Source organism: Eubalaena glacialis, chromosome 10 (genome assembly GCF_028564815.1).
Source record: "Eubalaena glacialis isolate mEubGla1 chromosome 10, mEubGla1.1.hap2.+ XY, whole genome shotgun sequence".
In the NCBI taxonomy this organism is placed as follows: Eukaryota; Metazoa; Chordata; class Mammalia; order Artiodactyla; family Balaenidae; genus Eubalaena; species Eubalaena glacialis.
In genome coordinates this window covers 108,770,882-108,783,562 of record NC_083725.1, presented here as the reverse complement: position 1 = coordinate 108,783,562, position 12,681 = coordinate 108,770,882, and the positions used below count along the sequence as shown (strand labels likewise).

General features: G+C 50.8%; 3 protein-coding genes across 4 annotated transcripts; 1 reads left to right on the top strand and 2 right to left on the bottom strand.

The window, feature by feature from the left end:
* Positions 1-39: 39 nt before the first annotated feature.
* Positions 40-1,738, bottom strand: FAM180B (family with sequence similarity 180 member B). Its single transcript, XM_061203762.1, has 3 exons — positions 1,531-1,738; positions 630-700; positions 40-435 (listed from the first exon to the last, which is right to left on the bottom strand). Exons 1-3 carry the CDS (start codon positions 1,736-1,738, stop codon positions 40-42), a joined length of 675 nt encoding a protein of 224 aa, XP_061059745.1.
* A 1,477-nt stretch (positions 1,739-3,215) lies between these two features.
* Positions 3,216-8,017, bottom strand: NDUFS3 (NADH:ubiquinone oxidoreductase core subunit S3). Its single transcript, XM_061203316.1, has 7 exons — positions 7,905-8,017; positions 7,731-7,796; positions 6,485-6,582; positions 6,002-6,151; positions 4,982-5,107; positions 4,730-4,849; positions 3,216-3,467 (listed from the first exon to the last, which is right to left on the bottom strand). The coding sequence occupies exons 1-7, from the start codon at positions 7,987-7,989 to the stop codon at positions 3,300-3,302; spliced, it is 813 nt and encodes a 270-aa protein (XP_061059299.1). The 5' UTR covers positions 7,990-8,017; the 3' UTR covers positions 3,216-3,299.
* Positions 8,018-8,103: 86 nt separating this feature from the next.
* Positions 8,104-12,633, top strand: KBTBD4 (kelch repeat and BTB domain containing 4). Of its 2 annotated transcripts, none has more exons than XM_061203315.1 (4): positions 8,104-8,259; positions 9,080-9,696; positions 10,560-10,666; positions 11,113-12,633. In XM_061203315.1, the coding sequence occupies exons 2-4, from the start codon at positions 9,108-9,110 to the stop codon at positions 11,971-11,973; spliced, it is 1,557 nt and encodes a 518-aa protein (XP_061059298.1). In that variant the 5' UTR covers positions 8,104-8,259; positions 9,080-9,107; the 3' UTR covers positions 11,974-12,633. The 2 variants fall into 2 exon arrangements, with proteins under 2 accessions (XP_061059298.1, XP_061059297.1); XM_061203314.1 differs by having other exon boundaries at positions 9,076-9,696.
* The last annotated feature ends 48 nt before the right edge of the window (positions 12,634-12,681 follow it).

The following is a 12,681-nucleotide window of genomic DNA, read 5'->3' as shown; positions in this document are numbered from 1 at the left end:
GAGGGGGCTGGGGTGGGAATGACAGGCAGAAGGGGAGGGTTAGGGGAAGGGGTCAAGGGTAGAGGCCGAGGGCCCCAGAGAAGGGGGCTGGCCCTGGGGACAGAAGCCCTTGCACAGGTCCCAGAGTGTTTCCTGTGCCAGGAGGGTGAAGACCTGGGCCCAGCGACCTCTCTCCTCAGCCTCACTAGCCACATGGAGCCGGTAGACACAGGACAGGCCTGTGAGGAGCAGATGTTCAAAGTCCCAAGGGCTAAGAGGGGGTCCCTTCTGCAGGTCCTGGAACTGCTGCAGCCGCTGCTCAGCGCCCTCCAGGTCACTGGGCACATGGTGCTGCAGGAGGAGACTGAGCCGGCGGCCTGGACGTGTGGATGCCAGTTCCTCGTCCTGGATGTGCAGCTGCCCCATGATATCCAGCTCCAGCCCAGACCAGAGCAGCTGCAAGGGGAGCCATGTAAGGGGTGGGCTGGGGCCTAGGGAGCGGGGCCGGGGGGGCATAAGCAGGCAGTAGGGCCCATGCTGGGTTGGCTCCCCTCCCCCAGCAGCCCCAGCTTGAGGCATCCCCCTTCCCAACCCTGAGCTTAGGGACATCTGGACACTCCCACCCCCACGTCCCAGGCTGGAGGAAAGACCTCAAACATCACTTCCGGGGCCTCTGGCTCCTGCAGGCCACCTCCCACGCTGGTGCTGTCCATGGGCTGCCCTGGGGCAGCAGAGAGGAGTCAGGGCCCTGCCAAGCTCCACCCTGAACACCCCAGCCTCCCAGGAGTGCCCCTCAAGCTGCCTGGTAGGGGTGCCTAGAGGCTCTTCTATGTACAAAAGAACAGGAATGCCATCCCATGTCCACCTCCCCCTACACACATATGCACATTGACATTCACTCTCTCAGGCATAGGTCTTATGATCCCAAAGCATCATCCCAAACCCAGATACTGTCTTGGCAAATGTCCAGGACTCCTCCTTGAACTTCTACACTTCACTTGGCCAAGAGCTCCAGGCCAACGGGTCACAAGACACTTGACTTTCACTTCCCATTTCCCCTCCCTATAATCATCTAGGGACAGCATGACCTAAAACAGTGCCAGTGACCCTCCCCAAAGGTCGAGGACCCCTTTGAGAAGAACCTGTTTCTTTCCTGCTCCTCGGTAAGTGACCGTGTGCAAGGCAGGGAGGCCAGACAAGGCCGGATGTCTGTTGCAGCTTCCTTCACCCCTCTTCTGGGGTGCTGCCTAACCCTTGGAATGATTGTCCGAAGCCCAGGGCAGGTTAAGAGGTTCTCCTTTGCACACCAGCCAGAATAAGCCCCAGGCCCATTGAGAGCACCTAGGGCTATCTCCCCTCACTTCACCCGGACCTTTCTGGTTCTGGGTGGGGCCCACACCTTTCCCTCCCCCACCCACAGCACAGGTCAGCCTGCTACCTGTCATGCCCTCAGTCCCTAAGCCCTGCTAGGCTCAGATAGGACCAAGTGTAACTGCTGTCAGCCAGCAGCCTTCCTTGGCTCCTGTCCACCACACGCGAAGGCCCCGGTACCTGCACGGTGCTGGGTTGTAGTCACCCCAGGGAGGAAGCAAATGGCTACCATTAACCAAGCCAGGAACTGCATCGTCCCAGCCGTGGCCCACCACGTCCTCTGAGTCTTATTCTCCCCGGCTGCTCTCTGTACCTCTGTCCGCCTGCCACACACCAGGGCTCCAACTTTCCACTGCAGGCTCCAGCCGTTCCCTGTTTTGCGTGTCATTCTTCCGTGCTTAACAGGGAGGGGCTGGCTCTGGCTTCCTAGGGGCTCTTTCCATCCCACAGAAATGTGGAATCTTTGGTTGTTGGCAGTAAGAGCCTGGCTCCTGGCTTGTCAGGCCCTTAGCCTATTCCTGCCCAGATGGGCGGGATGCTTAGTTAATAGGAAGAAGGTGTTTGGTAGCAAACAGCTCTGACTTAGCCCTCCCAAAAGGTAGGCAAGAAGGGGGCTTCCCTGGTGGCGCGGTGGTTAAGAATCCGCCTGCCAATGCAGGGGACACGGGTTTGAGCCCTGGTCTGGGAATATCCCACATGCCGCGGAGCAACTAAGCCCGTGTGCCACAACTACTGAGCCTATGTGCCACAACTACCGAAGCCCGCACGCCTAGAGCCCGTGCTCCGCAACAAGCCACTGCAATAAGCCCGCGCACCGCTACAAAGAGTAGCCCCGGCTCGCCGCAACTAGAGAAAGCCTGCGCGTCGCAACTGGAGAAAGCCCACGTGCCGCAGCTAGAGAAGGCCCACACGCAGCAACGAAGACCCAACACAGCCAAAAATAAATAAATTTTAAAAAAAAAATTAAAAAAAAAAAAGGTAGGCAAGAGCCCAGGCAGTTACACTACTATCTGTCGTCACCCCCAAAACATTCTGCAACTGAGTGCAGCCCCTGACACCCAGTCCAGCCCAGCCCAGTCCGGCCCAGCCTCCAGGGAGCCCCTCAGTAGCCAAGAGCAACAGCTGCAAAGCCTGGTCTTCCAACTGCCTGGTGGGCTGGCTGAGCGGCCCACTGACAGGCAGAGAAACACTTCCACCTCAGGCACTCAGCCACGGGCTGAACAGACAGACTGTAGACTGGCTGGGGTGGGGAGTACTGTTTCCTGGCAGACAGATCTGCAGCTCCTGATTGTCTTCTGCCCCAGACTGGGACCCCCTTTGCTTGCTTACAGCATTCTCAGCTCAGGCCAGAGTACAGGAAGATTCCCTTAGCCCAAGCATGATGGACTGTCAGGTTGCAGGGAGCAGGACACAGGGTTCAAAATGAGCTGAAGCTCTTCTTGGCTCTGCCTGTTGGCCCATGGAACCCTGTGATTGTCTGGATAGGATGAGGATGAGGGTGGGTGGAGGTTGCCCTACTTCCACCCAGGCCCCTGGATCCATCAGCTGCCACCAGACAGTACGCTGTGACAAGGAGCTTTCTCCAGCAGTTGTTGAGACCCCTCCAATTCTCAGGAGAGGCCCTGCCACACCCATCCTGAGCCCTGTGGATTGTGAGAACTTTCAATTTCAGCTCCAGAATCTCTCTCTCAGAAGTATATCCAGGCCTGCAGGTCACCGTGTCTGCAACTGCACTATTCAGTCCCATTAAAATAGACTCCCGGTTTGGAAGAGTCTCTCTAAGGGAGTCGGCAAAACCCCTGCCTGCACCTCCCCGCTCTCCTGAGTCAAAGCCTCACTTCTACTCATGAAAAGCACACAGGAAGTGGTGAATCTAAGTAGGATTTTATTTACAGGGACACTCAATGATAGATATGGCGCTTTCTAGGATACACATGCCTTCCCTGAAACTACTTGGTTTCGGGTTTCTTGTCTCCAGCTTCAAGCTTGAGACTCTCAGGGGGCTGGCGGTAGGCAGGGAAAGTCTCCCATGGGCTGTTCAGATCAAACTTGCGGAACTCTTGGGCCAACTCCACCGGCTCGGCCACCACCCGCTTCACCTCATCGTCATAGCGTAACTGCAGAAGAAAAAGACAGGCTTGAGCATTGAGGAAGACCTTGTTACAGCCACTAGAGGCCCACTTTCCCAAAGCCTTCCTCAGCCCCTTTACTTCTCTGTCCCTGACTCCTGTCCCAGCCTCTGTTAAGTCTCCATCCTCATCTGTGTTACCCATCAGATAACAACCCAACCAAGTCTAAAATGGCCTCTATCTCATGCCCTGCCATCACCCAGGCAGGCCCCCCTGCCCACCATCCCCACATCAGGAGCTCTGAGCTCCTTTTCCACCAGAACTGACTTTGCTCACCCATCCACACACTCTTTTTTTTTCTTTTATGCTGTACTGTGCGGCTTGCAGGATCTTAGTTCCCCAACCAGGAATTGAACCCGGGCCCATGGCAGTGAAAGCGTGGAGTCCTAACCACTGGACCGCCAGGGAATTCCCTCCACACACACTTATAAATTGACGGTAAGCATTTGCCCATGATGAGGGAGCAAGTTAGTGGCTGGAAAGAATAAACCTAAGCTGGCAAGCACTCAAGTTCAGGCCCTGTGGCCTTGGCATTATCACTGCCAAGATTCAAGGCCATAAATGTGGCATGGCTTTTCTTGTTATTGGAAGATCAGTTGGATAAGGTAAGGACGACTGGGTGCTGGGAATGGGACCATGCGAAACACTAAGAAAACAGGAGCATTTGGGTGTGAAGTGATGGGCTGGATTGCCACTATCTCAACATTTCTAAAAAGTTACTTTGCTACAAAATCACGTGTGTATGTATATAATAAACCATCTTCCTGCTAATAACCTGCAACATGTTGCAGTGGTAAAGTAAAGCACTGAAATTCTTTATAAGGCTCTTATAGGCAATTGTTACTGGTCTTGCCTCTGGCCATTCTCAAGGGCTGAACATTTAATGTCTTGCCTTCTCAGAGATCCAGAGCAGGGTAAAAAGATACTCCACTTTCAGATCTTGGTGACAAACTGTGTCCTCAAGTCTGCCTTGGTCATTAAAATGACCATTAAAATAATGGCTAACATCAATTGAACATTTACAATACTCCCCTTTTAAACATACATCAATTAGTTTTCTGCAAATCTACTACTGTTAAGTACTATTATTGTCCCCATTTTGCAGATGAGAAAACTGTGTCAGAGTGGAGCTAGGACAGAATCCAGTACTGATGCTCTTAAGCCACCGCAATCCAATGGCCATAATTCCTGCCCAGGATCCCTACCAGGTCCTCCCTGCCCAGACTGCTGCCCAGTTCCAAGGCTCCTACCTCAACATAGCCAGACAGGGGGAAATCTTTCCGGAAAGGATGTCCCTCAAAACCATAGTCTGTTAGGATCCTTCTTAGGTCAGGGTGGTTAGCAAAGAAGACTCCAAACATGTCCCAAATCTAGAAAAAAGAGGCACTCAGGCAACCAGCCATCACAGCCAACACAGGGTGAGGGGCTGCACTGTATCCAGTAATTTCAATCAGTTCTGCAACTCCGGCCCAAAGGTGGGTCCACCATGTCCAGTAACTCACCTCCCTCTCATACCAGTTGGCTGCCTTGTACACAGACACAGAAGACTCAATGGGTGTCAGCTCATCTGTATAGGTCTTCACACGGATCCGGGAGTTGAAACGCAGAGAGAGCAGGTTGTAAACAATCTAGGGAGAATGGAGGGAGCTGGAGGACCAAGAGGACCACAGGCTGAGGGGTCTGGGACAGAAGTCCCTGAGTGGGAGCATAATAATGAGGATACAGGGTGGGTTAAAGTTCCACCCTGTGAACCTGCCTTCTGCCCCGAAGTTCAAAACCTCAAGATGCTCCTATACTCGCAACTACTTCCAAAGGCCTAAGCCACACTATATAGCTCAGCCTGTCAGCATGCTTGTCTTTGCTCATGCTACTGGATGCCTCCCGACCTGCCCTCCCTCACTGGGCTAATTCCTGGTCTCCTAGTTATCCATTAAGATTCAGCACAAACTTTCTCTCCCCCTTCATAAAAGCCTCCTAGACAGGGCTAAGTGCCTCTCCTGTGTTCTTATAACATCCCGTGAATTATGTTATTACAGTAAACTGTTTTATGTGTCCTTCTTCCTCACTAGAGTGTGGGGGACTCCTGGAGGGCAGGTATTGGGTGTTAGTTCTCTCTCAATCTCAGCATCTGGCAAAAAGTAGATGACCATACTAACAATAGCTATATGTATTGAGAACTTATTGTGTGCTAGCCGTCTACCTGTACTATCTCATTTAATCCTCACAACCACCCTATCAGATAGGGTGGTTTTACGCTTTTTTTGTACTTACTTTGCACATAAGAAAACTAAAGCCAGAAAAATCAAAGAAAATGTTTGAAGCCACACAGCCTACTAATGGCAAAGCTACAATTCAAACTCAAGGTCTGCCTGATTCCGAGGCCCTGGTTTAACTGCTGTGTTGTATTGTTTGACCTGAACAGAAACTAAGGAGGCTATGGTTCCCAAAGGTAGCTATCACCTTAAAACTGTTCTGTCCCCTTTCCCTCCTTTACTCTCCAAACCTCAAATCTCCTGACTGACCTCAAAACGGTTCTGCCGGGTGGGGATATCCACCGCTGTCAAGTCAGCCAAGGATTTGAACTGTGCATTGGTGTGATCCCTGAGGAAAGTCAGCACTGGGATGACTCCATCAGGATGGATACAGATCTCTAACTCATTGAAGCAGGACACCTGCAGACATGGAACAGGAGAGGAGAAGGAACAAAGCTACAGAGGGAGCAGCTAACTTCAGCTGGAGTCTCCTGGTTTAAGGCAGAGAAAAAAGACCAAGTTGGGATGGAGGAATCTGTGGTTTGATTCCAGGCTGCCCACTCCCACGTGCCCTGAGAACACGGTTCTTTCTTTCACTGTTTTGGTTTTTTTTTGCCACATGCCACGTGGCATGTGGGATCTTAGTTCCCCAACCAGGGATCGAAAGTGTGGAGTCCCAACCACTGGACCGACAGGGAAGTCTCAACATGGTTCTTTCTTGACCCAAACCCAAACAACAGTAGTGAATATTACCTGAACTTGTTGGACATACTTGGGCAGGATTTCAGCCACATACTCTCCAAAAGCTGAGAGCTGCTTGTGGGCCACATCATTCCGTGGTCTGACAGTGGCTGGAAGGAGAAGGCATATTTAAGAAAGGAAAGTACAAGGCAGCAGCCAGCCCTGCATTCAGTCTCTTGAGCTTGTAAGGCGTGCTGTTTCCCAGTCAGGACTCCCTGCAGAACCTTGAGAAAGGTGAACGGGAAGCTTCCTCTTCCATGGAACAGGAACCGATGAAAACATAGGGAAAATGCCACCTACACAGTCCACAAAGACTCACCTTATTACTGCAGCTGGGGTGTTTGACTCTTCTTAAAACTACTCCATGGTTCTTCCTTCACAATGCCTGCATTTCTGCTAAAGCAGCATATGTCTCAGCTCTCTTACCACACTAGAAGCTCTTTAAGCGTGAGAACCAGAAATTTTGCGTCTCTTTATCTCCTTAGCATCTGGCTCATAGCAGGTTCTCCAGCTAAGAACCTGAGGTCTGAAGAGCCATCACAGATTATGTAGTTGAAACCTTTTTTTTTTTTTTTTGACATAGATGAGGAAACTGAGGCCCAGAAAGGGGGAAATGTCAGGTTTCCTGACTCCCACTTGGCTTATGTTGACTGTAACTTATCTCCGCACACTCATTCGTACAACACTAAATCACTGAGCAACCCACACATCATAGGCTGCAGAGTAACTGTTAAGTTTTCTCTGCCTTTGGCAGCAGGCAGGCCTACTTTGTCACTTACTAGTGCTGTGATCCTGGGCAAGTTACTTCTCTGGACTATTTCCTGCTCTACAGTAGAAGAGCATAATACTACCTACCTCATAAGATTGTTGTGAAGACTATAATCATTCATTAATCGCTTAGCAAGGTGCCTGGCACACAATAAGCATTCAAGTAACGTGGGCTACTATTACAACAAGACTCAGAGGCCCAAAGTTTAGGTGTCCTGCTTTTAAAGAGCTGACAGTTTAATCAGAGAAAAAGGGAATCATGGAAATGGACAAGGGGCAACAGGACCATAACAGAGAGGCCTAAGGGCACAGGGAGGGCCCGATTCTGCCTGCAGAGTGAGGACCATTGGAGTCAGCTCTCTAAGGACAGACAGAGACTTGCCAGGAAACGCAGAGGAGGCCAGCCCAGGACAAGGGCAAACATCTGACAAAGGCAATGAACGGGGCCCCGCCTGTAGTCCCGAGAAGGGCCGGACCCGCACATACTCACGGCGCGTGTCTGCCGCAGCGCTTTCCCTCCTCACCGGCAGCAACAGCACCAAGGGTCTCCAGGCCACTGCATGGGAACATAGACACCGAAGCGCAGGGTGAGGCCTGAGGAACTCCCTGCGCTGGGCGTGTAGCCGTTCCTGCCCCGGGCCTCAGCCGGCTGTCCACTGCTCACCTCTGGCCAGCGCAGCGGACCCCACGAGCCCCAGCCAACACCCCCGAGCCGCTGCTGCCGCCGCCCCCGCCGCCGCCGCCGCCATGTTCCCCGGATGCACTCCAGGTAGCCGAGGGCAGACCTATAGGACACGGAGCCCCAAGGGCACGGACCGGAAGCGGAAGTGTGCAACAGATCTTCTTCTGGGCGGACGCGGGGTCGGAAGCAGAGGTTCCGGGTTCCGGGCTTCGGAATGAAAGGAGGGAAGGCAGGTGGGAAAGCGAAGCCCGCAGGTGGGGAAACCGTGAGGTGAACGTGCCCTAGCTTGGTGTGACAGAGGCTGGAGAGAAGGCAAGGATCCTAAGGAACCAGACTGGTGAGAGAAGAAGGGGCGAGAGGTCTGGGTTCCACATTCCACACCCCTCCCCCGCTCTCTGAGCTAAGCTTTTGATGAGGGCCGGCGGGCAAGGCTAGGGGGAGGGGGAGAGAAGAACGGTTTCCCTAGCGACCGTTTCCCAGGCGACTCCAGGTGGAGCGGGAACACTGCACGTGGCGATGGGCTTCCTCGGCCCCGTGCTAGGGACGGCTGGGCTCCGTCTCGAGTTCTGGGAGGAAGCCTTGGGGAGTCATTAGGACGAGCCGGGAAGTGCTGGGGAGAGGCTCATAAAAGAACAAATGTGGATCTGAGAGATGTCCCAGGACAAACCTCAGATTGTAAGGTCTGGATTCCCTGCGCGGGGAAAGAGGGGCCTGGCCACAAGGACATGGGGATCTTTTTGTCAGGTTCTGCTGCCCCGAGCCTCACAAGTTTTATGCTAATAGTTATTTGGTTAGTAAGGCTTTTTGCCAGGCTTTTAAAATCATAGGCTTCCTCCAATCCCTCGCTTTCATGTGTTGACCTAAATACCAGGCCTTTTGTTACATAAAGGAAAGGAGTATTCCGTGTTTTCTCAGGGAAACACCCAGAGTACGAAATTTTTATTTCATTAGGAATGTGATGTCACTGCAAGAGAATGAGTCCAGCTTTGGTTGAAGGAGAACATCAGAGATGTCATTAACAGGGCCAGGACTAAGGCTAATCTGGGCCGACTGTGCCCTCACTTTTCCCTTCTCCCTCCCTGCATTGGACAATTGGATTCATAGACTGTGGCTATGGATTACTTAAATTATTCAGGGTGGTGGTGTTTTGCAGACAGCTGGCAGAGAGAGAAGTGGGCTACTACCATGGAATCACCAGAGGAGCCTGGAGCATCCATGGATGAGAACTACTTTGTGAACTACACTTTCAAAGATCGGTCACACTCAGGCCGCGTGGCTCAAGGCATCATGAAACTGTGTTTGGAGGAAGAGCTCTTTGCTGATGTCACCATTTCAGTGGAAGGCCGGGAGTTTCAGCTCCACCGATTGGTCCTCTCAGCTCAGAGTTGCTTCTTCCGGTCCATGTTCACTTCCAACCTGAAGGAGGCCCACAACCGGGTAATTGTGCTGCAGGATGTCAGCGAGTCTGTTTTCCAGCTCCTGGTTGATTATATCTACCATGGGACTGTGAAACTTCGAGCTGAGGAGCTGCAGGAAATTTATGAGGTGTCAGACATGTATCAGCTGACATCTCTCTTTGAGGAGTGTTCTCGGTTTTTGGCCCGCACAGTGCAGGTGGGCAACTGCCTTCAGGTGATGTGGCTGGCAGATCGACACAGTGATCCTGAGCTCTACACTGCTGCCAAGCACTGTGCCAAGGCCCACCTGGCCCAGCTGCAGAGCACAGAGGAATTTCTCCACTTGCCCCACCATCTACTCACTGATATCATCTCTGGTAAGTTGAGAGAGGGGGAACATCGTACCCAGCTACACCGGTATGATGTTCAGTGAATGTTCTAGTTTAGGAGAAGGGTATCCTCAGGCTTCCTGGTGTTAGTTTACATTATTATTCTTGATAAGAATTTAGATACCTTCTGAGAGAGAGTGAGTTGAGATTTAGTAGCTGATATCAGAGACAGAGTCCCTTCCAGACGAAGAGGCTAGGAAAACAAAGCAACATTTCACAGTATATACAAATATTGGATTAGAAAGAAAAAAAAAAGCACTTAGCCACAAAAGGTAGTGAGGAGCTATCTGCATTTATATTCTAATCTCTCTTGTGCATAAGTGGTCTCATCCATTCTGTACTTTGCAGGTATTTGTGGGACTAGTTACGTAAGTAAATTGACAGTGAGTCAAGATACCTAAATAAGAAGCTTCTCAAGTGATTTGCCAACTTTTAGGTAACAATCCTGACTCCGCAAGTGAGGTATAACCGTACTTCAAGTGTGAGTTTTGTAGCCTAGTAGATTGCTTCCATGGCAGGTAGGAGAATATCAAATCATCCATTTTGATTAAAAGAAACAAGGCAATTTTGGGGAATTCCCTGGCAGTCCAGTGGTTAGGACTCCACGCTTCCACTGCAGGGGGCACGGGTTCGATCCCTGGTCGGGGAACTAAAATCCCGCATGCCACATGATGCTGCCAAAAAAAACAAAAAAAAAAAAGGCAATTTTATGTTAATTTCTCATACACATACATATATATACATGGTGGTAGTCTAACAAAGAGGTTCATGTTTTTAAAGCCACTTGTTCTAAATTTCTCTTTTGGATTGTCAGATTGCCATTGACCATACCTTTCCTCTGGTTTTTACAGATGGAGTTCCATGTTCCCAGAACCCAACAGAGGCAATAGAAGCCTGGATCAATTTTAATAAAGAAGAAAGAGAGGCTTTTTCAGAGTCACTCAGGACTAGCTTGAAGGTAAGGCAGATATCTTTAGGGTTGGGACACCATGATATCCATGCACTCCAGCCATTTATTGGCCTGGCCCCTTTGATGCTGGTAAATAAGTGTCTGGCTTGAAACTGATAAGAGCTGGGGAGGAGGATGTGTGTGTGAGACCAGAAGCCACCAGCCTCTGGGCTCCAAAGCTCCTTGAGAGAACTACTCTCATCATTACATTAATAATCCGAAGTACCAGCTCATGATAGTTATAAAAAAGCTGGAATGAGTGTAACAGGTTTTCTGTTCCAGCATAAGATGCCTGAAAGTGATTAGAGGAGAGTCAGGATGACACACAGTAACTAGAGCAGAGTAGGTTAGAGCAAGGTACAAGTGTGTGGTCTAGGACCTTAAGGATATGTGTCTCAAGTGAGCCTTAGCCTAGAACTGATAGATACCATTTATACCTTTAATTTCACCAATAGGAAATTGGGGAGAATGTACACATTTACCTGATCGGGAAAGAGTCATCTCGTACCCACTCGTTGGCTGTGTCCTTACATTGTGCAGAAGATGACTCCATCAGTGTAAGTGGCCAGAACAGCTTGTGCCACCAGATCACTGCAGCCTGCAAGCATGGCGGAGACTTGTACGTGGTGGGAGGGTCCATCCCACGGCGCATGTGGAAGTGCAACAATGCCACTGTGGACTGGGAATGGTGTGCGCCTTTGCCCCGTGACCGACTCCAGCACACCCTGGTGTCTGTGCCCGGGAAAGATGCCATATATTCACTGGGTGGCAAGACACTGCAGGATACTCTCTCCAATGCAGTTATCTATTATCGGGTAGGTGATAACGTCTGGACTGAGACAACCCAGTTAGAGGTGGCTGTGTCAGGGGCCGCTGGTGCCAACCTCAACGGGATCATCTACTTACTAGGGGGTGAGGAGAACGACCTGGACTTCTTTACCAAACCGTCTCGACTCATCCAGTGCTTTGACACAGAGACAGACAAGTGTCACGTGAAACCCTATGTGCTGCCCTTCGCTGGCCGCATGCATGCAGCTGTGCATAAGGATCTGGTGTTCATCGTGGCTGAAGGGGACTCCCTGGTGTGCTACAATCCCCTGCTAGACAGCTTTACCCGGCTTTGCCTTCCTGAGGCCTGGAGCTCTGCCCCATCCCTCTGGAAGATCGCCAGCTGTAATGGGAGCATCTATGTTTTTCGGGACCGATATAAAAAGGGGGATGCCAACACCTACAAGCTTGATCCTGCCACTTCGGCTGTAACTGTCACTAGAGGCATTAAGGTGCTGCTTACCAATTTGCAGTTTGTGTTGGCCTAAGGCTGTGAGGGAAGAGCAGCTGACTTTTGCCCTCCCTTTTTCCAGCACCTACCCATCCAAACTCAAAGTCCCGGAGGCCCCCATTCAGGTACTATGTTATTTTTTGGCACATGTTAGAAAGGCAGCGCCTAAACCCTTGAACTCATAAGGGTGTTCCGTTTGGGGCTTTTTAGACTGCTGCTTCTCAGCTGGCTGCTTGAACTGAGAGTAGGCCAGCCTGTTCGCCATCCCCTTGTAATCCTGTGCCTTCCTACAGAGCACGTAGAGCAAGCCTCTTCTCCGCCCTTAGGCACAGCCTCCCCTCTTTACCTGATCAGTGTTAAATAGAAGCACCCCTGATCCCGGGACAGAAGGAAAGATGCCCAGTCTTCCTTTTTTCCCATAGCCTGTTAAGTGGCTAATTGGTCATTTTTCCACGAAGAATTAGGTGTTAGAGTTCTCCTTCAGGCTTTGGCTGGGAGAATGGACTAAGCTGAAGGTGTCCTTCACCAGCAAGTCTACCCTAGAATTCAGGACGTTCGTCTGTTGTTTTTCATCTATCTGTCAAGAAATGTATACTTTGGTTTTATTTTTGGCTTATTCCAAGGAGTAAGCCAGAAAGAAGTAGAAAGAATTATTTCTGATTAATCGCAGAAACTTTTTTCAAACTCAAATATATAAGGTCTCTACTCTTTTAAAAGCTCTAAGCTAAGCCAAGAGCTAGGAACT